Here is a 23,586-nt window from a genome sequence, read left to right as displayed (position 1 = left end):
CAGTTCTCCGGGCTCGCCTTTGCGGGCTCCGGGATTCGCGCCTGCGCAGCTGGGTGATGGTGGGCGGGCGGCGGGACTCTGTGCGCTGAGTGACACTCCGGGCTGCGGGCTATGGTGGGTCAGCCTGAGGTCGGCTCGGCCCGGGTCCCGAGCTGGAGCGGGAGGCATTGAGACGCGGGCAGGGCGACCGGGCTGAATCTGGCTGATCGAGAAGCTGGCAGGAGGCAGGTAAGGGCGAAGCGCGATGCTTGCACCCCACTCGAGTGTCAGGTGTCCAGGCCTTTAAGTTCAAGTTCCTGTTCTCTGCCCTCCCCGTCCTGTGTGGCTGTGTTCTCCTGAGTCTGAGCGCACCAACTTACCCATTTCATGTGTTTGGAGACTCCGACACAGAGACAAGGTTTGGTTTGTCCAAAGTCTTGAAGATAATTCGAGACAGCCCAAGCGTAAGCCTGTTTTTTTGACCTGAGCCCATCATATTTGGGCTCTGCTGCTCTTGGAGACAACCTTTTTCTGGTTTTGTAAAACCACAGATTCTAATCTTGCAGTGTGAGCCCCTCCTTAACCGTGAATGAGCAGCTCGACGTTAATATTACCACTCATTTTGCTTTCTTCCTTTCTTTTTAGCATGTTAGCCGGGAAAGAAGCCTTCATAAATCGAATTTAATTGATGTGTTACATCAACTTGAGGTGGAAAGGTCAGGGAAGCACATTTTTTTGTGCAGATGAAAATTGCCATGACTTTGATCACAATTTCACCTGTTTGCTTTGGAATTTATTCCTTTCTCCCCTTACCTCTCTGCCAGTCGGGCACCTTTGGGACACAGATGGCGATTTAGGGGAGTGCTGTTGCCTGCTAATCTCTAATCTAGTGGCAGATGGCCACTGTGGCCTGTGGGTACTACTGAGGGGTGGCACTACTAAGGGTTTGAAGGGACTGTTGTTCACTATGAGCATGCTCTTGCCACACTTAGATTTAAAATTTTTGTCCTTTCTGTATTTCCTGCAGAAAAACCTCTGTTTCACTTTTGGCCTAGAGCCCTCATATCCACATATCCCACTGGCTAATGTGAGGGTGGGCTTGGTCTCACATTTTGTTCACTCAGTTGATAACATCTGCAAGCTTTTAGTTTTACATGTTTGGTGTCTGGTGTGACTTGTCCTCTAAAATGTTACTGTTCTTTAGTGCTACGACAGTTCTAATGATGGTTCTATTTCTTTACTAATCAGAAAGAATGAGAGCAGCAAATACTTCAGTGTTATCGCATTGGCAAGAGTGTCCTTGCTGGCTTCGGTAGAGCGGACCAACTTTCCAGTTTTGCGTCTCTCCAGGTCATTCCTTCAACAACAGGTATGTATTGAATGCTTCTAAGAGCCAGGTATTATGCTAAGATATTTATAAGCATCTGATTTAAACCTTGGTCATACACATGGAAGTGTGCGTGCATATGTATATATGTTCAGACATGCATTGTATGTATAAAAAATTAAGGTTTGGGCTGGGCATGGTGATGCACAACTTTAATCCTAGCCTCTGGGAGGAAAAGGCAGGCAGATCTCTGAATTCCAGTTCCTGGTCAGCCTGGTCTATAAAGTGAGTTCCAGGACAGCTAGAGCTGTTACATAGAGAAACCTTGTCTCAAAAAGCAAAACAACAACACAAAATTACGATTTAGTGAAGGAGGGTCCTGGACTACTTAGGGAAGGAATTGAACCCTAAATAGGGCATAAATAAATGAGATTGGTCAATTGAGCCTTTGTAGTAGGCATTTCATACAGAATCAAGAACACAGAAGATACTGGGTGGTGGCAGTGCACACCTTTAATCCCAGCACTTGGAAGGCAGAGGCAGGTGGCTCTGCAATTTCATTCCAGGACAGGCTCCAAAGCAATGCAGAGAAACCCTGTCTCAAAAAACAAAAACAAAAATTGTAGAAGATGACTGACAATCTGATTTTTAAATTTTTTCAAAAAACATTTTTAAAGATTTATTTATTATGTAAATGGTCTTCTGCCTGTATGCCTGCACACCAGAAGAGGGCACCAGATCTCATTATAGATGCTTGTGAGCCACCATGTGGTTGCTGGGAATTGAACTTAGGACCTCTGGAAGAGCAGCCAGTGCTCTTAACCTCTGAGCCATCCCTCCAGCTGTGATGTTTTCTTTTGTTTCCTTAAGACTATGGTCTCATTACTTCATGCTGGCCCCTCGTTGGCTGTGTAGCCAAGGATGATTTTGACCTTCTGATCCTCTTGCCTCCAGTAGACATACACCATTATACTCAGTTTTGAGGATTTTTATGTTTTTAGACAGGGTCTCACAATGTAGCTCTGACTGTCCTGGAGCTCACTATGTAGACCAGGCTGGCCTTGAATTCACAGAGATCCACCTGCTTTTGCCTTCTGAGTGCTGGAATTACAGGTGTGCACTACCATGTTCAGTTTTTTGAGGATTTTCTAAGACTAATAGCTCTGAGGTGACATAGTTTGCATTTATTACAAATTAGGAAAGTATCAGTTTTGCATACTAGGGCTATAAAAAGTATTTCAGTATCTAGAACACTCTCCATTGCTCCTAAAGAGAATGTGCAGGGCACACTGCTGTGGGGCAGTTAGCTCCATCCTATTCTTACACTTAGTTGAGGCCAGCTACAAAATTCATGATTTCCCAGGTCATAATTCTAAGTAATAGTAGTCCAACTCAGATGGTTTAAGTATGATGTTGTCATTTTTTCTTTTTCCTTTTTTTTTTTTTTTTTTTTTTTTTGGTTTTTGGAGACAGGGTTTCTCTGTGGCTTTGGAGGCTGTTCTGGTATTAGCTCTTGTAGACCAGGCTGGCCTCGAACTCACAGAGATCCACCTGCCTCTGCCTCCCCAGTGCTGGGATTAAAAGACATGTGCCACCAACGCCCGGCTCCTGTTAATTCTTTCAGCTTCTTAAGAAGTGATGGAAAAGCTAGTTTCTTACCCTGGTGCTGAATCTATAGGTTTCTCCCACTAAGCTTTAATTTTCTTGCAGGCCTTTTTGCAGGGTTTCTAACTTGTGGAAGGAGATAATTAACTATTTTCTTATGGGCCTGTTGTGGGGATGAACCAGGGTGCAAGGAGAGTACATTGCTCCAGTTACTGAACTGAAAGCCATCTCCATAGCAGAGTAACCGCGTCCAGTTTCTGTCGGGTCCTGAGCCGCCTGTTAAATAAGTCATTGGGGTTGCTGAAGACAAAGCAGTATTCCCTGTCCAGCGTTCAAACATTTTTACGCGGCTAATGAGACCATCATAGAAAATCTGTTGGAGTCTCTGTGTCCATAGTTGTGTTCATTGCTTAGGCAGAGTGCAGAGACGGAGACACATCCAAAGGAGCCATGGAGAGTGCTGAGACCCTCAGCCAGGAGGATGCTTGGGAAGCTTGGGGCCGGAGCATCGGTCACAGAAGTGGTGCTTAATCAGAGAAGAACTGGGAAAGCTCCCAAGGGGGCAGGTCCCTCCTAGACTTGTCTTATGCTCTGAACACATGAAGTTACCTTGGCTGCTACAACCCTGGGTTAGGGCTAGGAGTGGAACTGGAGACAAAGTATCTAATGTCATGCAAGTGGTGGTTGACTGTCCTAACAGGGAACAAGGAATCATGTCATCTGGCTGACCTATAACCTCAGCCCAGATGGAGTAGGAAAACTTGCATAGGACCAGGAGAGTTCTAGATACAGGATCCTGTGTATTACAGAGCAAGCAGGAGATCCTGGGAACCCCCAGCCTCAGAGCCTTGGTAAGACAGAGTGGCAGCTTTGTTTATGTTTATTAAGCTTTACTCCATGATCTGTCTAGATAGATATCTCAAAACAAAACAAAACAAAACAAAACAAACCCTCAGGGAGCTGGGGCAATGGCTTAGCTGTTGAAGTTTTTGTTTCACAAGCAGGTGAACTAAGTTTGATCCCATAGAAATCATGTAAAAAGACAAGCCCGTCTCTAATCCTGGTGCTAAGAGGAAGAGACAGTGGATCTCTGAAGCTGTGTAGCCGAATTTGTGAGTTTCAGGTTCAGTGAAAAACCCTGTCTCCAAAAAAAAAGAATTCCACATTCCAGGAGTGTCCACAGATAGGATACTGGACCCTCACTCACCTGCCTTACTGGGACTCCTTATGTTTAGGGTTTAATGTTCATCTGAAAATATTCATGTTGGGAACAAATGACTATTACTTGTAATTATTTTTGGCCATTTTTAACTATCTTTTGGCTCAGAATGTTTCCAAGGTAATAAAATCATATTACATAGAAAAAAAAAGGTGGTGTATGTATGTGCTAGGTAGGGATGGGTGTAGCAGATGACTCAGCAGCTAAGAACTTTTGCTGTTTAGTATTATTACTGTTATTATTTTGGTTTTATGGGACAGGTTTCTCTGTGTAGTCCTGGCTGTCCTGGAACTTGCTTTGTAGACCAGGCTCAGCACATACATGGCAACTCACAGCCATCTGTAACTTTAGCTCCAAGGGATGTGGCACCCTCTTCTGGCCTCTGGGCACTAGGCACACACAGTACACATACATATATGCAGGCAAGCATTCATAAAATAAAAATTAAAAAAAAAAGTACATGGAGGATGACGAGAGAAGAGATACCCCAATCCTGGCCTCCATACATGTGCTGCACACACAACAAAGAACTCCTTTGACTTGAAGCCAACTGTTTCTCCCTTTACGGTGGCCCTTCAGGTGTAAATTACCTGGGATGCATAATCGTGTAGCATAATGTAAATACTATTTTTGTTGGCTCAGAATGTTCAGTCCGTACCACCTGTACTATGGTTGGAATAGTAACACTGGAAATTCTGTAGAAAAGTGATCTTTTTCTCTTTCTATGGCTGATGACTAGCCTCAGTAGGCCTTAGTCTTGAGACGTTCTCTAAATTGATGCTTTGGGCCTTCTCACTGATGGTGTGGGGCGGGACAAGGCTCATGCTTTATCCTTATATTAGTATATTCTCCTAGAAGCCATGCGGGGCCAGCGGAGTCTGCTTTTGGGTCCAGCCCGCCTCTGCCTGCGTCTCCTTCTGCTTCTGGGTTACAGGCGTCGCTGCCCTCCTCTGCTCCGGGGCCTGGTACAGCGCTGGCGTTATGGCAAGGTTTGCCTGCGCTCCCTGCTCTACAACTCCTTTGGAGGCAGTGACACTGCTGTTGATGCTGCCTTTGAGCCTATCTACTGGCTAGTGGACAATGTGATCCGCTGGTTCGGAGTGGTAAGTGATGATGCTCAGGGAGTCTAGGAAAGGGGATTTCTTTTTTGGGTGGAAGAGGGTATGTTTCTGATGGGCTCATACTAAGCTTTGGAAGCCAACCTACCGTGCTCTGGGAAGTTCCTGAGTCTTGATGAGTATCGCTCTCATGGTGTCTTCTTGGCCTCACTGGTGTTGACAGGTATTTGTGGTGCTGGTCATCGTGCTGACTGGGTCCATTGTGGCCATTGCTTATCTGTGTGTCCTGCCCCTCATCCTTCGAACCTACTCAGTACCACGACTCTGCTGGCATTTCTTCTATAGTCACTGGAATCTGATCCTCATCGTCTTCCATTACTACCAGGCCATCACCACACCTCCTGGATACCCACCCCAGGTGGGACCCCACAGGGTTATGGGGATGAGCAGAGTTGTACACTGTGATAGCCAGTTTCATTAATGGGAGGGAGAGTGACTGGGAATCTTTTGAGACAGAAATCTTGCGGTGTTACAGTGGTCAAGATATTCTTCTCAATTTGCACAGGGCAGAAATGACATTGCTACTGTCTCCATCTGTAAGAAGTGCATTTACCCCAAGCCAGCCCGAACACACCACTGCAGCATCTGTAATAGGTGGGTCTTGGCTTCACTTTTGCTGTAACCCTAGGGCAAAACCTGTTCCTAGAGTTAGTTAATTATGTAACAGAGTACCTATTAAGATCTAGGCACTGTGCTTCCCATCTGCGACACCTAGTCTCCAGTATGATCCTGTAAGTGAGCCATTATTGCTACTTCTACAAACTGAGGTGACGAGATGTTTCCTTGTCAGTAAACAACAGAACTGGGTTTGAAGGAAGGCCTGGCTGTCATCAGAGTCTGTGTCCTTTCCACCTCAGCAGGATGCTGGTCCTAGTAGGAAAGAGTTGTCACTGACATCTCAAGACCCTTGGCCGCCGTAACAGCCTGTGTCCCTCCTTCACAGGTGTGTGCTGAAGATGGATCATCACTGCCGTATCCTTTTTCTCTCTTCAGCCCGAGACCCCGCAGAGGCCGTCGGTTTTCCCCCAGAGCACTCACTGCACAGGGTCATAGTCACAAGCCCAGGATTTTCCAACTAGCATCAATCTCCAGAGAACCCTGGCTTACGAGAAGTTAGTAGAAGAGGCATTGTTGGGGACTTACCATCTTTTGTGGAGAGCAGAATGTTTATAGTATAGCTTTCTAAAATGGATCTTGTAGGAGAAAGGCATTTTCTGGCAGGTCTTTTGTGGAGAATTAAAAGTGTTTGGGCCTCTGGCTGGAGGTGCCAGGTACTATTATGGGTCCAGTTTTGTCTTTCCATATAGATGTCTGGCTAACCTGAGTTAGGTTGAATATTTGCAGGTGGTTACGATTTCTTGGTGGAGCTGGGCAATGTTGTTGCACGCCTTTAATCTCAGCACTCAGGAGGCAGAGGCAGGCATATCTCTGTGAGTTTGAGGCCAGCCTGGTCTGCAGATAAAGTTCCAGGACAGGCTCCAAAGCTAAACACACACACACACACACACACACACACACACTCACTCTCACACTCACACACACTCTCTCAAAACAAACAAGATTTCTTGGTGGAATCTGAAAGCTCTGAAAAGCTGAGACAACTTTTATCTTAACTTTGGGAAGCTATCCTCTATTTTCTCGCCTTCATGCTTGGGTGATGCCTTGAACTAAGGATGAGCTGTAGGGGCATGGATACCCCCAAATTATATTTGATCTTGTCCTTAATCATTCCTCCATCAGCCTGGCTAAACAACTGTGTGGGCCACTATAATCATCGCTACTTCTTCTCTTTCTGCTTTTTCATGACTCTGGGCTGTGTCTACTGTAGCTATGGAAGTTGGGACCTTTTCCGGGAGGCTTATGCAGCCATCGAGGTGAGCCCATGGCTAGGAAGAGAGTAGCTCAACAGAGTAGAAACTATTCCCCAATGATTGGGTTGGTAGCTCCCTCTCTTAGTGGCCCAAGAGTATAACCAGCACTGTTTTCCATCCCCTTAGAAAATGAAACAGCTTGACAAGAACAAACTACAGGCAGTTGCCAACCAGGTGGGCAGTCTCCATGCCACTGCCTCCTGCTGCTCAGGCCTAGGGGTTTAAGAGTTACTTAGGTGAAAGGACCTGCTAGTTTACTGACACAGGCTAGCTGCCAGACCAGGTCAGAAGTTTCTAAGGAAGCTGTTATAGTAGACGAAGTAGCCTCGGGGCAAACTGGAAGTCTCTGGTATGGAAGTTTTAAGTAATCTATCCCATCATCACTTGGGGCTGAGCCTGTACTCTGCCTTCATGACGGCCTGAGCAGCAAGGGGTTTATGTCAGTCTGTGTAATGGGGTTCCAGGGGATAGACACCACGCTGGGCCAGCAGCTTTAGGATCACTTCCCCCTCCCTAACCCTATTCCTTTTAGGACCCCTTGTTCCTGTTGACTTTTTTACAGCAATCCATCCCCACTTCCCCTCATTAGTCCATGCCAGGTATAGATCTATCTCTTGCAGATACAGCCACACTGTGAAAGAAATGTGGTTGGCTAGAGATTGGATTGGCTTCCCCTGGAGTCCCATTACTGCTGTCAACCCACAAGCTCAGTTAGTTCCTTTCGCGCTTTGCTATCTTGTCCAGACCTGCTCTACCCACTGTCTGTTCATGTGATGGTGCCACCGGGCTTGGTTCACCCATCTGGCTGCTGGTCTGATTTCCTCTGTGGCTTTAATCCCCATTGTTATCTGCCTGGTTTTATATTAATTCCTGCCTATAGGTGCTTGGGGCTCTGGTGTCAGTTGCTGGAAACTGACAGAGCAAGGGAGCCAGGCTTTACTGTTTTCTTTTTGTAGACTTACCACCAGACTCCACCACCTACCTTCTCCTTTCGAGAAAGAATAACTCACAAGAGTCTTGTCTACCTCTGGTTCCTGTGCAGGTATTTAACTCAGTTTTGATAGTTTTAAAGGAGGGAAACACTAAGAAAACCTTCATAGGTGTCCCCACACAGGGGTGACTCATCTCTGAGTGACCGGCCATTGTCCTAGTCTGAAGCTGAAAGAGAGTGAGTCTCCTCAATATTTTGGGGCAGAGGACAATAAGGATATGGCATTGCTGGTTGTTAATGCAGCCATGCTTGTCATGTGCCAATGTAAGTTAAGCTCATGTTTTATTGACTCTTAACCACAGAATAAATGAGTGACTCCATTTACTGATAAGGGAGACTGAAAACTCAGAGTAAAAGGGTTTGTCCTACCATGTGTAGCTACGAGTTAAAGAGTTGAAATAATGAATTTCTGCCAACCACCAGTCCAACCTTGTGTTTGTATGATCTTCTGCTACTTTTTCCTTTTGGTTTTTGAGACGAGGTTTCTCTGTGTAGCCCTGGCTGTCCTTGAACATACAGAGGTATGCCTGCATCTGCATCACCATGCCGGGTCTCTACTGTTTTCTTTTTTACTTTTTGTTTTGTTTTGTTTTTTTTGGTTTTTTGAGACAGGGTTTCTCTGTGCGGCTTTGGAGGCTGTCCTGGAACTCGCTCTGTAGACCAGGCTGGCCTCGAACTCACAGAGATCCGCCTGCCTCTGCCTCCCGAGTGCTGGGATTAAAGGTGTGCGCGGCGTTTTGTTGTTTTTTTAAATGTACATTGGAGTTTTTGCCATGGGTGTTGGGTCCCCTGAAACTGGAGTTAGACAGTTGTGAGCCACCCTGTGGGTGCTGGGAATTTAACCTGGGACCTCTGGAGGAGCAGTCAATGCTCTAACCACTTAGCCATCTCTCCAGCCGTAATTTTCTTAAAATGCACATTGGTGTTTTGCCATGGGTGTTGGGTCTCATGGAACTAGAGTTACAGACAGTTGTAACCTGCCATATGGGTTCTGTGAACTGAACCCAGGTCCTCTGGAAAAGTAGTCAGTGCTCTTAACTCAGCCATTTCTCCACCCTCTTTCACTATCTTCTATGCATGGGCATTTGATGAGCATCTACATTTTTCTCAGTAGTAGACTTATTTCTCCATCTTCTTTTCCATAGTTTTTTCCAAAGTTTTTCAGCTCACTTTAATAGATCTTTAAGAGGTAGAATACATGTTTCCCTAGGCCATATGAGGAGATAAGGAAAGTGAGGCAGAGTGCTTCTAATTTCTATCCATTTTGCCTTTTTCTTAGTTCGGTGGCACTGGCTCTGGGTGCCCTAACCATATGGCATGCCGTTCTTATCAGTCGGGGTGAGACTAGCATCGAAAGGCATATCAACAAGAAGGAGAGACGTCGGTTACAGGCCAAGGGCAGAGTGAGTGGGGAAGAGGGACTTGGGTGAACAGGTGGGTAACCAATTCTACATCTAATAAACAGACCATGATCAGGGCTGACTAGACAAGTTTCTAGGTTCTTTTGTTGCTTTTTAAGCTGGTCTCATGTCATCCTGGCTGGCTTGGAACTATACATGGACAGTCTGGCCTCATATTCACAGTAGTCCATCTGTCTCCTGAGTGCTGGGATCAAAGGCATGTATCATCACAACCAGCTGACAGATATCTTAAAAGGCTAGAATTTTGAGCCGGGCGTTGGTGGCGCACGCCTTTAATCCCAGCACTCGGGAGGCAGAGGCAGGCGGATCTCTGTGAGTTTGAGGCCAGCCTGGTCTACCGAGTGAGTTCCAGGACAGCCTCCAAAACAATAAAGAGAAACCCTGTCTCGAAAAAAACCAAAAAAAAAAAAAGGCTAGAATTTTGATTACTGGGATTCTGTCCTTATCTCTAAGATGAGAAGGTTAAGTAGAGGAGGTTTATAGAAATGTATTTTTCTTGTCTCTAGGTATTTAGGAATCCTTACAACTATGGCTGTTTGGACAACTGGAAGGTGTTCCTAGGTGTGGACACAGGAAGGTAAAGTAAAGAGAACAGTGCTACGCATCAGAGCTTTGCAATGGGGAAGATGGTCCATACCCAGAACCGGAGATTGTAGTTGGGCTGAAGGCAAAGAGAGACAGTGCGGTGGTACAGAGTGGAACCAAACTCTCATGACAGGGAAAATGGTCTATCCACACAAGCAGAGAATGTGACTAGTGCCATTGAGGAGTTTGTAATTAGGCTTCATCCTCAGGAATGGGAAAAACCATTAAAATTTAGGCCTAGGGGCTAAAACTATAAACACAAACATTAGTGTGCATGCCTGGTGACTAAGGAGGTCAGGAGAGGGCATTGGATGGATCCTTTGGACTGGAATTGTAGATCGTTATAAGCTGCCAAGTACTCTTAACTGCTGAGCCATCTCTCTAGTCCATAAAACTGTGGTTTAAGAGATGATCAATACAACTACAGAAGAGTACCGAGAAAGCAGTTCTTAGGAAGGGCGTATAGGTAGGATGTAGTGGTCTATAGTAATATCTGGAGTTTAAGATGTGAGAGACTGAGGTAGCATACATGTTGCAGAGGTTCTATATGAGGCTAGCTCTATTCAGTCCAAGAGACAAGAGAAAATCATTTTCCCAACTGCAAGCACAATGCCAGGCATGACTGTCCACATCTGCAATCCCAGCACTTGGAAGTGATAGGCAGGAACAGCAGGAGTTTGGCCTTGTCTCCCTCAGCCCATGCTCAACCTAACAGTTACTAAAGGTACAATGAGACGAATGAAGGTACTTTCCTTTCTCTTTGCTTCATCCTCATTATATTCCCACCCACCACTGTGCTTGCAGTGCCTTCTTACAGATTTGAGCTGAGCATGGCAGCCCACACCTGCAATTCCAGCACTTAGGAAACCAGGGTAACCTGGGTTACAGTGACACCCTATCTTGAAACAAAAATAAAGTGGCTTGAATTGAGAAGCCCATACCTACAGAAGAGTTTGTGTAAAGTGTTCTGAAGCCCCACCCCCTAGAAACAACTTCTAGGTTCTTTAAACCTTTTTTTTCTTTCCTTTATTTTCCTTTTGGTTTTTGGAGACAGGGTTTCTCTGTGTAGCCTTAACTATCTTGAAACTCACGAGATTTGCCTGTCTCTGCCTCCTAAGTGCACCACCATCTCCCAGCAAACTTTTCCTTAATAAACTCCAACTTTGCTTCATTATATAAAAATGAGAGCATGCTCAAGATGCCTTTAGAGCCCCAAGGGATACAGTTCCCAGATTCAGAGAGGTGAGAACCCTCATCATCTGTGTTTGATTCTTGCTTGCACAGGAAGGACAACCAAGAAATCACAACTAAAGTGACTTTTTTTGGTCATTTCTTACAGGCACTGGCTGACCCGGGTGCTGTTACCTTCTAGTCATCTACCCCACGGGAATGGAATGAGCTGGGACCCTCCTCCTTGGGTGACTGCTCACTCAGCCTCTGTGATGGCTGTGTGAGCCACAACTTGAACATTGTTTGATGCTTGTTATGTCTCTCTCAAGAGCTTCCAAGGGCAGCTTTTCTTGGAATCCATGACCATAAAGAGCCACTAGGCCTGCCTTAGAGTACTACTTAGGGACAACTCAAGAGCAATCTTCTGACCACCTCAAAACAAGATACAGCCGGGCAGTGGTGGCGCACGCCTTTAACTCGGGAGGTAGAGGCAGGCAGATCTGTGAGTTCCAGGCCAGCCTGGTCTACAAAGCGAATTCCAGGATAGCCAGGACTATAATACACAGAAAACCCTGTCTCAACAAACCAAAACAAGAAGATAATGTGGAGAAATCCTAGGACTGATATCCCTTTACTCAGGCAAACAAGTTTTAGCCCCAGACTAGGGGTCAGGCAACCAGCTACCTTGTCCAGTGCTGACTATAATGTCCTCTAGGTCACAGCACTGGGGGGCTAGCCACCATTTCTTTTACTTTGGGAAAACATTCATCAGGTATGTTGAAATTCTGGCTTCTGAATGGGACAAAGACATTAAGCCTATTGCCAAGGTCACTGCCATTTCTCATGTGCTGTGGAAGGAGCAAAAATAAAGGTATTTGATTTGTAAAGATAAGCACCTTCTATGTCTCTTGGTGATGGGGGAGATCAGGTTCAGAAACCCTGCAGAGTCTGAAGGGTGAAGAGTGAAGAGATCTCTGGAACTCTCTGACTATGTGCTACTACAGCATATGTAGGATAAAGGGAATACATGTCAATCAACACATTACCAAAAACAAACAAACAAAAAAGCAACTTTATTCTCTGGCAGGTTCACACACATAACACCATCCCTGACCCCCCCAAGGTCACACTCAACTGCATTCATTCACCTTTCAGCAGGACAGTTCCCTTTTCCTGACATGGGATATAGGAAAGCCCAGAGATCCAATGTCTTTTCCTCAAATACAAGTCTCAGTTTCTTCGACAACCCATTAGATCAGGACTCTTTGACTCTTTTAAGTGTCTTGCACAGCCATGCAGGAGAGGCCCAGCATTTGTCCTGCATCCATGGGGAAGCCGGGTCAGTGGTCTCCTTGCCTTGTAGGATGGCTCAATAGTTAGTTCTTGGAGGTTAGATTGTCAGAAGGGTCTAGGCCAGGACCAAGGGCTCAGCTACCTGGGCTCCCCAGCAGAAACCTGAAGGCACAAATACTGTTGTAACACTACTCTGAGATATTCCTTGGTCCCATCACTGCCTTCAGCCTACAACTTACCATTCTCCCCTCGCAGACACTGCTTCCTTTCGCACAAGTCTCTTCTTGTCATCCAGAGGCTTGGCTAAGGCCCGGATCACCTGTGATTTGTAGGGCAGTAGCTGTGAAGTCAGAGGACATTGTCTTACTTTTGCTGAACTGAGCAACAGGGAATGCTGCTTCTCTGACACCATTTTTAACAACTGTTTTTATGTGTATAGGTGGTTTTTGTCTGCACCATGTGCATGCCTGGTGTCATGAGGCCAGAAAAGGGCATTGGATCTCCTAGGACTGGCATTATAAAGGGTTGTGAGCCGTCATGTGGGTGTTGGGAATCAAACCTGGGTCTTCTAGGGAAAAAAAAACTTTGTTGTTTTGTTTTTGATTGTTTCTTTGTAGCTTTGGAGGCTGTCCTGGAACTCGTTCTGTAGACCAGGCTGGCCTCGAACTCACAGAGATCCACCTGCCTCTGCCTCCTGAGTGCTGGGATTAAAGGCGTGCGCCACCAACGCCCGGCTTCGGCTTACCTTTTTTCCCCCAAGAGTGCTAGGATTAAAGGCATGTTCCACTACCATCTGGCTAGCCAGTGCTCTTAAGCAATGAGCCATCTCTTGAACCCCATGCCCGCCCCCTTTTGAGGGTTTGAACACCAATCCTCACATGTAAATATGTTCCATGTGCCCTATTCTTCAATGGTTCCAAATTCTATCTTCTCACACAATTTGAAAGCAAACAAGTGCTCAGCCAGTTGTGGCATTGCATACTTGCAACCCTAGCTTGAACAACAGAGAACACCTTGTCTCAAACAAGCACTTGTAACTCTTCAGACTCACCACAGGAGCGGGTAGGCGAGTAAGAGCATGCATACACTGTAGAGCAGCAATCCGGACAGCCTGGAACAGAAATGAGGTCAGGGCAGACAAAAGAAGAGAGGTACTAAAGGATGTGCTGGGTCTCAACGCACCATTGAATGACTGGAGCTGAGGGTCAGGAATTTGGTGACCAGGGTATCAATATGAAGACTCATGATTTGTGGTGATTCCAGTAGAAGGGGCTGGAGACAGCTGAGAGTGGAAAGCTGGACCACGGAGTCATGGCAGGACAGTGCCTCCAGCAGCAAGGAAAGGAGCTAAGAACCAATGGAAAATGGGATGCACATTATGGTCTTGAACTTCCCTCTACCAGACCTAGTCATGGGAGAACAGCCCTCTCCCTTTCTGAGGGTGACTTACTGTGGGCAGCTCTGGTAAAAGCACAGGCTTGGGCAGCCTGTTGAGTACATGAGACAGACCTTTTAGATAATTTGGCTTCACATCTGGGAGAGAAAGAAAAAGATAATGTTTAGGAAAAAAAAATGGGTTAACATAAACTTTGAGAATTCAACTCCAACCTCTGAAAACTGGGTTTATCAGCTTATAATAAGGAGTAGTAAGTGTGGTAAAGTCTATAGTTACAGCACTCAGCAGGCTAGGGCAGGGGGATTCAAGGCCAGCCCAAGCTACATTGTGAGACCTGTCCAAGGAAAAGTGAGGCTGAGGCTAGGGAAGACAGCGCAGGTGGTAAAGTGCTTTCTGTGCAACATGCAGACAAGAGTTTGAGTCCCACAGAACCATGTAAATAGGTAAGTGCAGTAGTGCACACCTGTAATGCCAGCCTTGGAGTGGAGACAGCACCTGGGGCTTGCTAGCTAGCTGACCTAGCAAAGCAGCACAATCCAGGTTCACTGAGAGATCCTTTCTCAAAAGTAGATGGACTGGCAAGATAGCTCCTTAGGTAAAGGTTCTTGCCTTTATGACTTGAGCTCAATTCCTGGAACCCATTTTGTACAATTAACTGTTGCAAGTTGTTCTTTGGCACCTGCTGTTAAGAGACTGACGATTTGAGTTCAATCCTTGAGATCTACATGGTGGAATGAGAGACCTCCACAGACATATTGTGGCATGCAATTAATAAAGAAAATGTAATAATGCTATCTGATGTTGACTTTTGGCTTTCACAAAAACATGTATATATACACACACAGTTTAACAAGCCTCTTGAGCTCACAATAGTTCAGATGTACCCATCAAAGGAAAACATGGGATGGAAATGTGGCTTGTTAAGTACAGACCACTTTAAGGATAAAGCTTCTGGGTCCTAAATTACTGTAGGGACTGGCCTAGAGGAGAGGTCCATGTATTTGGGGACCAGCTTTCAGACACCTTGGGGAGCAGCATGGAAGCCTTGGACCAAAGCAGGCACATTGTCTGTGAAGAACCGCTGGCGGAACATAATACGAACATCAGCGTGGCCAGCACGAGTCAACACATCAGTGCAGTCAGACATGAGCAGAGAGAAGCCATCAGCTGCTGCAGGGCCTAGTTCTGGATCACCAAGGAGGCCCATGAGCTGGTAGGACAAACAAACAAACAAACAAAATGCCTTTTAAGTATGCTAGAAAGAAAATCTCAAATACCAAAGAGGATGAAAGCCTTACAAGAATGGTTGAAGGCACTTGCTATTCATTTAGAGAACTTGGGTTTTGCTTCCAGCACCCACAAGGTGTCTTACAACCACCTACAACCCCATTTTCAGGGTATCTGGCTGTATCTCCTCTGCCAGCAGGCATGCAAGTGGTGCATGTCTATACACACAGGCAAAACAACACATAAAAAGAAACAATTTTTTTTTTCCTTTTGAGACATGGTCTTTCTGTGCAGCTGGCTATCCTGGAACTCTCTATGTAGACCAGACTGGCCTCAAATTCAGAGATCTACCTAACTGCCTGAGTGCTAGCGTTAAAAGGCATGTGCTACCATGCCTGACACATAAATCTGTAAAAAAGAACAGTTAAGAGGGCGATGGGATCAAAGGAAGTTCTTGTTTAGGTCCCAGGTACTTACCTGGGTGGTAAGGCAGGCACTGAGAGGATGGTATCTGAGGACCAAAGCCTTGGTTACCTGTAGCCAGAGAAAAGAGCAGTCAGAGTCCAGAACTCCGAGGCACACCCAGTAAAGTGGTGGCTCAAGGGCTTTGGTGGTTTGAATGAGATGTCCCCCACAAGTCTCAGCAACTGAGTACTTGGTCCCCAGTTGGTGGCTGTTCAGAGATTAGAAGGTGTGGCCTTGCTGGAGGAAGTACGTCACTAGGGGTGGGCTTTGAGATTTCAAGACTCAAGCCATTCCTAGTGTCTCTCTGCCTCCTAATTTTGGATCAAGATGTGACCTCTCAGCTGTTCCTGCTGTCATTACTTTGCTCTGCTGTCATGGATTCTGACCCGAGATTGGCTGTAAACCCAATTAAATGCTTTCTTTTGTAAGCTATCTCCGTCATGGTGTTCTAACACAGCAGTAGAAAAGTAACTACCACAGGGGCAAACAGGAATATTTTATTTAACTTGAAACAATTATGTGCATCTACCCAGCACCTATGCTACCTCCTCACCCAAAGCAGCAGTACAAAAGCCTGATTACGAGAAGATCCAGAGGCCAGGCCAGTTTCCACTGTGTCCACAGCAAGCTGGAGGAACTCATCCAACTGCTGTCCTAAAAAGGAAGGTACATGATGTTACAATGGCAATGTAGTTGTTCCCTTTAATGATAAGGGATGTAAATCATTTATGAGCACAGCATTTGAGAAGTTATTAGAAAAAGGCAATCAAAATGACAGAATGCCAGCAGCAGAGTCTGGTGCATACTCTCAACACCAAGGTGTTGGTGCTTGAGGAGAGAGTTGTTTACTCTAATAAAGACTTACTCCATGGAGGTTGGAGAGATGGCTCAGAAGCAGTTCAGAGTAGTATTTGCTCTGGCAGAAGACCAAGATTTGGCTCCCAGAACCCACATGGCAGTTCACAACGATATGTAACTTCAGCTCCAGGGGCTCCAATGCCTTCCTCTAGCTTCCAAGAACACCAGGCACTCATATGGTGCACATACATTCATACAAAAGACAAGCATCTTTTAAAAATATTTTTATTGTCTTAAATATGTGTATGCATGAGTCTGTGTATGGCTATGTACACTTGAGTGTAGGTGTTCCTGGAGCCAAAAGAGGGTATCATTATTTTCTGGAGCTGGACTTAGAGACAGCTGTGAGATTTCTGACACGGCTGCTAAGAATTGTTCCAGGAAACACTTCTAACTAATGAGCAATCTCTTCTGTTCTACAAACAAATCTTTAAAAAAAATTATTCTTGATATGATTAAGATGGCAGAAGTGAGTTGAACCTGTTCCTTCTAGTCTCTTCTTGAACCCTCAAATGCTCTGTCAAACTAGTATCTGACAAGACTGTCTGAGGACAGTAGGTGAAGTCATAATGAGCTCCTTTAAGAACAACGCACAGGCTGCATCACTAGGTAACTAAGGGAGGCTCCTGCCCCAGGCCCAGCCCGGTACCTGGAGGGTGCTTGTTGAGGAGTCCTGCAAAGCACTTGGCAGCGGCAGTGGAAGCGAAGGGGCAGTCGTGGCAGCAGCTCTGCTCTAGAAGCTCCCGCATGAGTTGGTTCAGCTGAGGGATTTCCACCTATAGAAAACCTGGCCATGTAATGGACCCAGAAGATACTTGAACTCCAAGAAATACTCAATAGGAAGTGACATCAGAGATCAGTATGGAAGAGAACTTCTTTAAATGTGGAAGCAAGACAGCTTAGACTGTGGCCCAGAAAAGCCCAAGGTCATCTCAGTTCTGCAGTCTCAAATGTGCCCACTTACATTTCGTGGCAGGGAGCAGACAAAAGCCGTAAGCAGTGCAACCAGTCGCCTCTGCGCAGAGGAGCCATCCTGTGAAGGAAGAAGAGCTCCATTGAGCCTGTCTTACCAGTTGTAGGCACAAGTGTCTCTACGCCCATCTTAGAATAGTCCTAAAGTTGTGTCTGAAGGATGTAAACTCCAAGGTTCACACCATCAGAGCCAATAGACTATTACCTGGAACGGCTGGAATCGGCTTGGGAAGCTGTTTTCAGGTAGAAAGGAGGTGTTGCCATCTAAGAAGAGAGGCACAATGCATGTGACACTCTGGGCAGCTAACCTGGAGACAGAGTACCAGGTGTCACTAAGGAGACAGGGATGTGCACATTTGTGTGCAGGCATCATAGTCATTCACATATTCAACTTGTTTCTTTGGCACAATTATTTGCACAATCAAAGTCTATTCTCTTAGCCTACAATCTTGTGAGCAGTTCAATGCATTTAAAAAAAAAAGTCCACTGGTGATCTTCAAAAACAAACAAAACCCATTGATCTCAGGACTGGAAAGATAAGAGTACTTGTCCTTGCAGATGACCAAGTTTGGTTCCCAGAACCCACATGGAGGCTAACTGTTGTAACTAAGTTCCAAAGGATCTGACACCTTCTTCTGTCTTCATCAGGTATCACATACTCATGGTGCAGCACACATTCAGGCAAAACACTAACATACATGAAACAAAAATAAATAAACCTAAAAGAACAAAAACAAAAACCCTAACAACAGCTGGGTGTTGGTGGCGCACGCCTTTAATCCCAGCACTCAGGAGGCAGAGGCAGGTGGATCTCTGTGAGTTCGAGGCCAGCCTGGTCTACAGAGTGAGTTCCAGGACAGCCTCCAAAGCCACAAAGAAACCTTGTCTCAGAAAAACCAAAAAAAAAAAAAAAAACCCTAACAACATAAACCATCAACAAAATTCATTAATCCCAACAGTCTGTGGTGTCTGTCATCAAACTTATAAAATGACTGCATCCACACTCACATACAAGGTTCAAGGACAACTGGGAAATCAGTACCTATGGCTGCTGGTCAAGAATGTACTCTCCCTCCCTAGGGTTCAGGTCACTCACAGTTATACTCACTCAGGGCTCAGGTGGGTAGTGGCAGTTCCAATGACAGATGCCAAGGCAGCTAATACCTCATCTTCCAACAGTACTTTTCTCAGAACTGAGGATTCCTTCTCTGCAAAAACAAAACTCCTGTACATGTGTATCTCAGAACCACAAGTCCACTACTGTGACTCAGAAACCCAAATTTGGCTAGGAGGCAGTGGCACACACCCTTTAATCTCAGCACTTGGAAGGCAGAGTCTGGTGGATCTCTTTAGCCTCTAACATTTCAGCCCACCCCCCCCACCCCCGCCCCCTTGAGACAGGTTATCATTATGTAGCATTAACTAGCCTGGAACTTGCTATATAGACTAGGTTGGCTTCAAACTCACTCAGAGTCCACTTGCTTTTGTCTCGAGTGCTGGGAATAAAGGTATGCACCACCATGTTTTTTTTAAATAGGGTCTCATGTAGCTCAGGCTATACTTGAACTCCTAATCCTCTTGCCTCCACTTTCCATTGGGATTATAGGAGTACTCCACCATACCTGGTGAAAGCCAACAAGTTAATGTATCCTGCAGAAATGTTATGGGCTAAAACCAGGCAGAAGCTGCACTGGTCTAACCTAGGTGCACAAGCCTTCCAGGAACATTGCATATTGTGCTTACACTAATCAACAGTGGAAAATGAACCTGGCTAATATGGACAGTTCTGACATAAACTTAATAAATCTTAATAAACTAATAGTACTGCATTTAAAATGGGCCTCCCTTTGATTGCTGCTATCACCACTGGGTTCTGGTTACTGTCACTGGTCATCTCTGTCTTAGGTGGAATGTGTTCTTGACAGTACAACAGGCAGTGCCAGCAACACCCAGGAGATGGTAGTGCAGTCCAACCCTAGTAGAAAGCCAACTTCCTAAAAGATGAACCACAGAAAACTACCTGGCATGGAAGCCTGCACAGCTAAACCAAACAGGCAGGGGACAGCTGTCTCGTGGAAGTACCAGTAGCTCTCAGGATCCTGCTGGCATTTTTCTGCCACCTGTTGGAGACTCTGACAGACAGCAATAACTTCACTGGACTCTATAACCAGATTCCCTGTGTGGAGAGAAAGAGTCAGTATTTCTGTAGGGTTTTCTCTCAAGTACTTCCAGGTATTTTCTTTTAATAATAATAAAAAAAAAGTCTATGGGCATTCTGCCTGTATGTCTGTCTCTATACTACATGCATGCTTAGCACCCACAGAAATCAGAAGAGGGCATCAGGGTTCCCTATGACTGGAGCGACAGACAGTTGTAAACCTCCATGTGGGTGCTAGGAATTGAACTAGAGTCCTCTAGAAGGTTCATCCTAGGATGACCTTGCATTTCTGATCTTCTTGCCTCCACCTCTGAGTGTTGGTTTACAGGCAGGAAAGAAAATGTCCAATTTTATGCAGTGCCACAGATGCCCCAACCAGTGGCGTGTCATCCAGAGGCTTGGCTAAGGCCCGGATCACCTGTGATTTGTAGGGCAGTAGCTGTGAAGTCAGAGGACATTGTCTAACTTTTGCTGAACTGAGCAACAGGGAATGCTGCTTCTCTGACACCACTTCTAACAACTGTTTTTATGTGTATAGGTGGTTTTTGTCTGCACCACGTGCATGCCTGGTGTCATGAGGCCAGAAAAGGGCATTGGATCTCCTTGTTATACATACTAGGCAAGTGCTCTACCAACTAAGCTACATCCCCAGCTCATGGTGCAACTTTCATATATACAGATAAAAATGACAGGATCCCTAAAAACAGAATTCCTGGGTCAAAGAATGTGTATATGTGCAATTCAGGAAGAAGAGCAATTCAGTCATTGTTTGAGATTGGGTTGAACTGAGGGCTGAGTACTGGTTTTTTTCTTTCTCTCATTTAAGTTTACTATGTCCACAAGAAAGAAAAATATTTCATGCTTCAAATACTGGTCACCAGAGCCTAGAAAGGAAATGAAAGGGAGAACAGAGATGACAGAGACTGGGTCCCACACTGGAGTGGAAGAGCTTTTTGTGGGTGTGTGCTAATGGAGGCTGGAGGCTGATTGTTGTGGGTATCTTCTATGATCACATTCCACCTTACTTTTGAGTGAAGACCTCCTGTCTCTGATTCCTCAGAGCTGGGATTGAGGCAGGTGTGCCTGGCTCCTTATGTGGGTGCTCAGGATAGAATTTATGTCCAAAACACAAAAAAGGAAGGTATGTGATCTGACAGATGCACTTTCTTTCTTCTGGTGTATTTGTATTAAACCGTCATATTGTACAATCATAAATATATATCCACTTATGGCATTACTATATTAATATTACTATAATTACTAGGTATTGATTTTTAAAGAGCTTATCATGCCACTGCTATGTACAACAACTACAATTAAAACTTTACAGTCCCTAGCCCAGGGATCTATTTAGCCCTGCCCCTTGATAAGTAATACTGGTAGTTACCTTTGTTTGCTTGACAGAGATGCTGCAGCAGCAGAGGCAGTGTCTCCTTGACAATGCTGGGATGTGTCGAAATGGCTGACAAAGCTTGCAGACAGCAGAAATGCCGGGAACATTTCATGAGACCATCCTCTCTAGCCACATCTGACTTCTCTGAAAGCAATTGGTGAGTTAAGTTTTCACTGTGTGAGGGTGTGAAGGCCCTCCTCAGAAAGCCTTGCTGGGAAGGGTTGGGCAACAGATTAGCACATATACCTTTATGCAGCTCTTTAGCAAGCTTGGGTAGCAGGTGGTTGCTGAAGGCTCCAGGATAGAGTGTAGTCAGAGTTCCCGATGCCTCCAGTGCTGCCACCCTGCTGGGAACAAAGAAGAGCATCAGCTGAGCCTTGGACCATCATTCTCTTTCCAAGGCCCAACAGCAGTAAGATCAGAATGGGCTCTTACGGCTACTTTGCTGAAGAGCAAGACCCAAGTCCTACAGCACTTAGTTGAACAGGTTGTCGTCATTGCCTTCGTTTTTCTAGACAGTGTTTCTCTGTGTAGCCCTGAACACACTATGTAGACCACGCTGGCCTCAAACTCAGAGATCCACCTGCTTCTGCCTCCAAAGTGCTGAGATTAAAGGTATGCGCCACCACCACCCAGCTGGATAAGTCTTAATGCCCAAGAAGAAAGGGTAGTCCCACATCTTTCCAACCACTCGGTATACCCTCTGGCCTTGCTGCAGCTGCTGATACAAAGGCAGGGAAAATGTGCTTTCTCACTGCTTTAGATTCTCACCAACTCTGGGAATTTTCCTCCAGGAAGCTCAGTCGGTACAAGTGACCTACAGCCAGCTCCAAGTCCCCAGAAGACAGGAGATCTGTGGTTAGAAAGAACACAGACTTCATCTTTCCTTCTGTGCAGCCACTACCCTTCCGAGAAATCCTATCAGAAATTCACATCATCCCGTGCTGCAAGGATAATGAGGAAATCACTGCTCTTCATTTCAGACATAATACAAGGAGGGATCAATACCCTTCCTTATCGTTTCTCATTCAAGATATACCTGGCTGAGAACCCAAAACTGTGAGTGTCCGGATTCCAACAAGCTGAAGCTGGGTGCTGGGGTCTATCAGAGCCATAAATACCAATGAGCACAGCTGGTCCTTGAAGCGAGTCAGAGGCCTTTCATCTAGGAGAGACAGAGGCCAGGTCAGAAGGGCTTACAGCCCATCCCTGACTACAGTGCTACAGACAACTTAGGGCAGATTTTAAGAACTCAAACCACTGGACTTCCAGAACACACACTGGAAAATGGCAATCCATTCATTACAGTCTTGTGCTGCCACCTCTGAACAGGTCCTCTCTTCCAGACTATTCTGTAGCACACTGCTGCTGTACTCCTGGGCAACAGGACTCAACAACTGCCCATGGTAACTCAGCTTCAAAGTGATCTCACCTTTGTCTTCATAGCTCCATTTCTGCTGTAGCTTTAAGAAACCCAGGATCATTTCAAGGATTGTTCGTCGCTGGTTGCTCTGTAATGTTTCAAGGAGTACTAGGTCAAAGGATATTTTACAGGATTTTAGTTCTGATACTCTAAGAATTAACTTTTTATGTAAGACTGAGACTATGTAAGAGTAAACAAGTAATCAAGCAGCTGCTAATAGGAGAAACCCCCAAATCTATCTGGACCCAAACTAGAGTTTCAATCTCTCCAAGAAAAGGACCACAGCACCAAGTCCCACCTGTCCCTTACCTGACTGTGCTTGTGGAACTGTTCCAGCAGCAAGGGAAGCACGTTGCTGGTGATGTGCTCGCAGGCCCGGGCAGATGCACCTGCAGCAGCCTGCAACAGCTTGGCACTAGGCCATACCAGCTTCATGTCTGGTTCACAGAGATGGTGCCTGCAGTCTAGAGAGGCAGCAATCACAGACCTGGAGAGCAGGTCAAACAGTGCCTGATTCCCCTTATTCATAGAGATTGCTGACTGACACCTGGAATACTTTGCTAGCAGTTACCATCTAATTGTCTTCAATATAAAGTAGGGGTGCAGTCCCCAAATCACTGAACATACAGGAACCACCCATAAGGGGCCACTGGCCCTAAACGAATGCTAGCTCTAAGGTGCTAACTCCCTTTGCTGGCAGCCTTCATGGTCCCATTACCCTGTAGGATGTTCCTGAGGAAGGAGTCAAGGAGGTCCTCGGCATCAGCCCTCAGCACAGAGCAAGACAAACACGCAGTCAGGGAGTGCAGGGCTGCTAGGCCCTCTGCCTCTACTCGCTCACTTGCCGTCTGGAACACCTGTCAGGGAGGGATCCCGTGGCTACTAAGGTGAGCTTGTACCAGATGAGGCCCCAACCATCCATGCCTTTTTTCCTTGGGGTCAGAGGATATGTGCTTGAGAAAGTTTGGGACACAGCATTGACAGCTAAAACTCCCAACCTAGTCTCTTCTTCCTTGGTTCAACAAGTCTGTGTCCCACTAGGAATCACACATACACCTTGTAGAAACAAGTTACCAACTCTGAACTGAGGTTGTTGTATCCTTATATTAAGTCCT

The 23,586-nt window shown here is 45.8% G+C and overlaps 2 protein-coding genes across 8 annotated transcripts in view; one reads left to right on the top strand and one right to left on the bottom strand.

The window, feature by feature from the left end:
- The first annotated feature begins 35 nt into the window (after positions 1-35).
- Positions 36-12,178, top strand: Zdhhc16 (zinc finger DHHC-type palmitoyltransferase 16). Of its 4 annotated transcripts, none has more exons than XM_040744436.1 (12): positions 36-228; positions 1,228-1,348; positions 4,989-5,233; positions 5,412-5,606; positions 5,754-5,842; positions 6,192-6,220; positions 6,989-7,122; positions 7,246-7,293; positions 8,076-8,161; positions 9,390-9,513; positions 10,038-10,108; positions 11,456-12,178. In XM_040744436.1, exons 3-12 carry the CDS (start codon positions 4,991-4,993, stop codon positions 11,568-11,570), a joined length of 1,134 nt encoding a protein of 377 aa, XP_040600370.1. In that variant the 5' UTR covers positions 36-228; positions 1,228-1,348; positions 4,989-4,990; the 3' UTR covers positions 11,571-12,178. The 4 variants fall into 4 exon arrangements, with proteins under 4 accessions (XP_040600370.1, XP_040600361.1, XP_040600371.1 ...); XM_040744427.1 differs by having other exon boundaries at positions 37-228; positions 4,986-5,233; XM_040744430.1 differs by lacking the exon at positions 36-228 and adding an exon at positions 627-695 and having other exon boundaries at positions 4,986-5,233.
- Positions 12,179-12,340: 162 nt separating this feature from the next.
- Mms19 (MMS19 homolog, cytosolic iron-sulfur assembly component) overlaps positions 12,341-23,586 on the bottom strand; it is a 35,861-nt gene continuing 24,615 nt past the window's right edge. For 2 of the 4 annotated variants that reach the window (XM_005063598.4, XM_013113916.3), the window contains 20 exons: positions 23,190-23,328; positions 22,781-22,935; positions 22,481-22,559; positions 22,088-22,213; positions 21,820-21,901; positions 21,295-21,395; positions 21,043-21,192; positions 19,518-19,673; positions 18,606-18,705; positions 17,703-17,805; positions 17,490-17,558; positions 17,175-17,301; positions 16,221-16,321; positions 15,680-15,736; positions 14,999-15,185; positions 14,030-14,112; positions 13,762-13,926; positions 13,631-13,690; positions 12,819-12,919; positions 12,341-12,741 (listed from right to left, as the gene is read on the bottom strand). In XM_005063598.4, the coding sequence (XP_005063655.1) occupies positions 12,714-12,741; positions 12,819-12,919; positions 13,631-13,690; positions 13,762-13,926; positions 14,030-14,112; positions 14,999-15,185; positions 15,680-15,736; positions 16,221-16,321; positions 17,175-17,301; positions 17,490-17,558; positions 17,703-17,805; positions 18,606-18,705; positions 19,518-19,673; positions 21,043-21,192; positions 21,295-21,395; positions 21,820-21,901; positions 22,088-22,213; positions 22,481-22,559; positions 22,781-22,935; positions 23,190-23,328 (2,169 nt within the window). In that variant the 3' untranslated portion in view covers positions 12,341-12,713. The remainder of the gene's footprint in view (positions 12,742-12,818; positions 12,920-13,630; positions 13,691-13,761; positions 13,927-14,029; positions 14,113-14,998; positions 15,186-15,679; positions 15,737-16,220; positions 16,322-17,174; positions 17,302-17,489; positions 17,559-17,702; positions 17,806-18,605; positions 18,706-19,517; positions 19,674-21,042; positions 21,193-21,294; positions 21,396-21,819; positions 21,902-22,087; positions 22,214-22,480; positions 22,560-22,780; positions 22,936-23,189; positions 23,329-23,586) is intronic. The other 2 variants (XM_013113911.3, XM_021223201.2) reach the window with 2 other exon arrangements.

Source organism: Mesocricetus auratus, unplaced genomic scaffold, assembly GCF_017639785.1.
Source record: "Mesocricetus auratus isolate SY011 unplaced genomic scaffold, BCM_Maur_2.0 Super-Scaffold_4256, whole genome shotgun sequence".
Lineage (NCBI taxonomy): Eukaryota > Metazoa > Chordata > Mammalia > Rodentia > Cricetidae > Mesocricetus > Mesocricetus auratus.
Note: the sequence above shows the minus strand (reverse complement) of the source record. Positions and strands in the feature narration are given on the sequence as shown.

Bases quoted from the DNA above. Each gene is read 5' to 3' on its own strand.
- Zdhhc16 (XM_040744436.1), top strand. From the start codon at position 4,991: ATGCGGGGCCAGCGGAGTCTGCTTTTGGGTCCAGCCCGCCTCTGCCTG. The intron at 5,234-5,411 runs GTAAGTGATGAT...TGGTGTTGACAG, and splicing joins TGATCCGCTGGTTCGGAGTG to GTATTTGTGGTGCTGGTCAT. The intron at 6,221-6,988 runs GTATCCTTTTTC...TTCCTCCATCAG, and splicing joins GAAGATGGATCATCACTGCC to CCTGGCTAAACAACTGTGTG.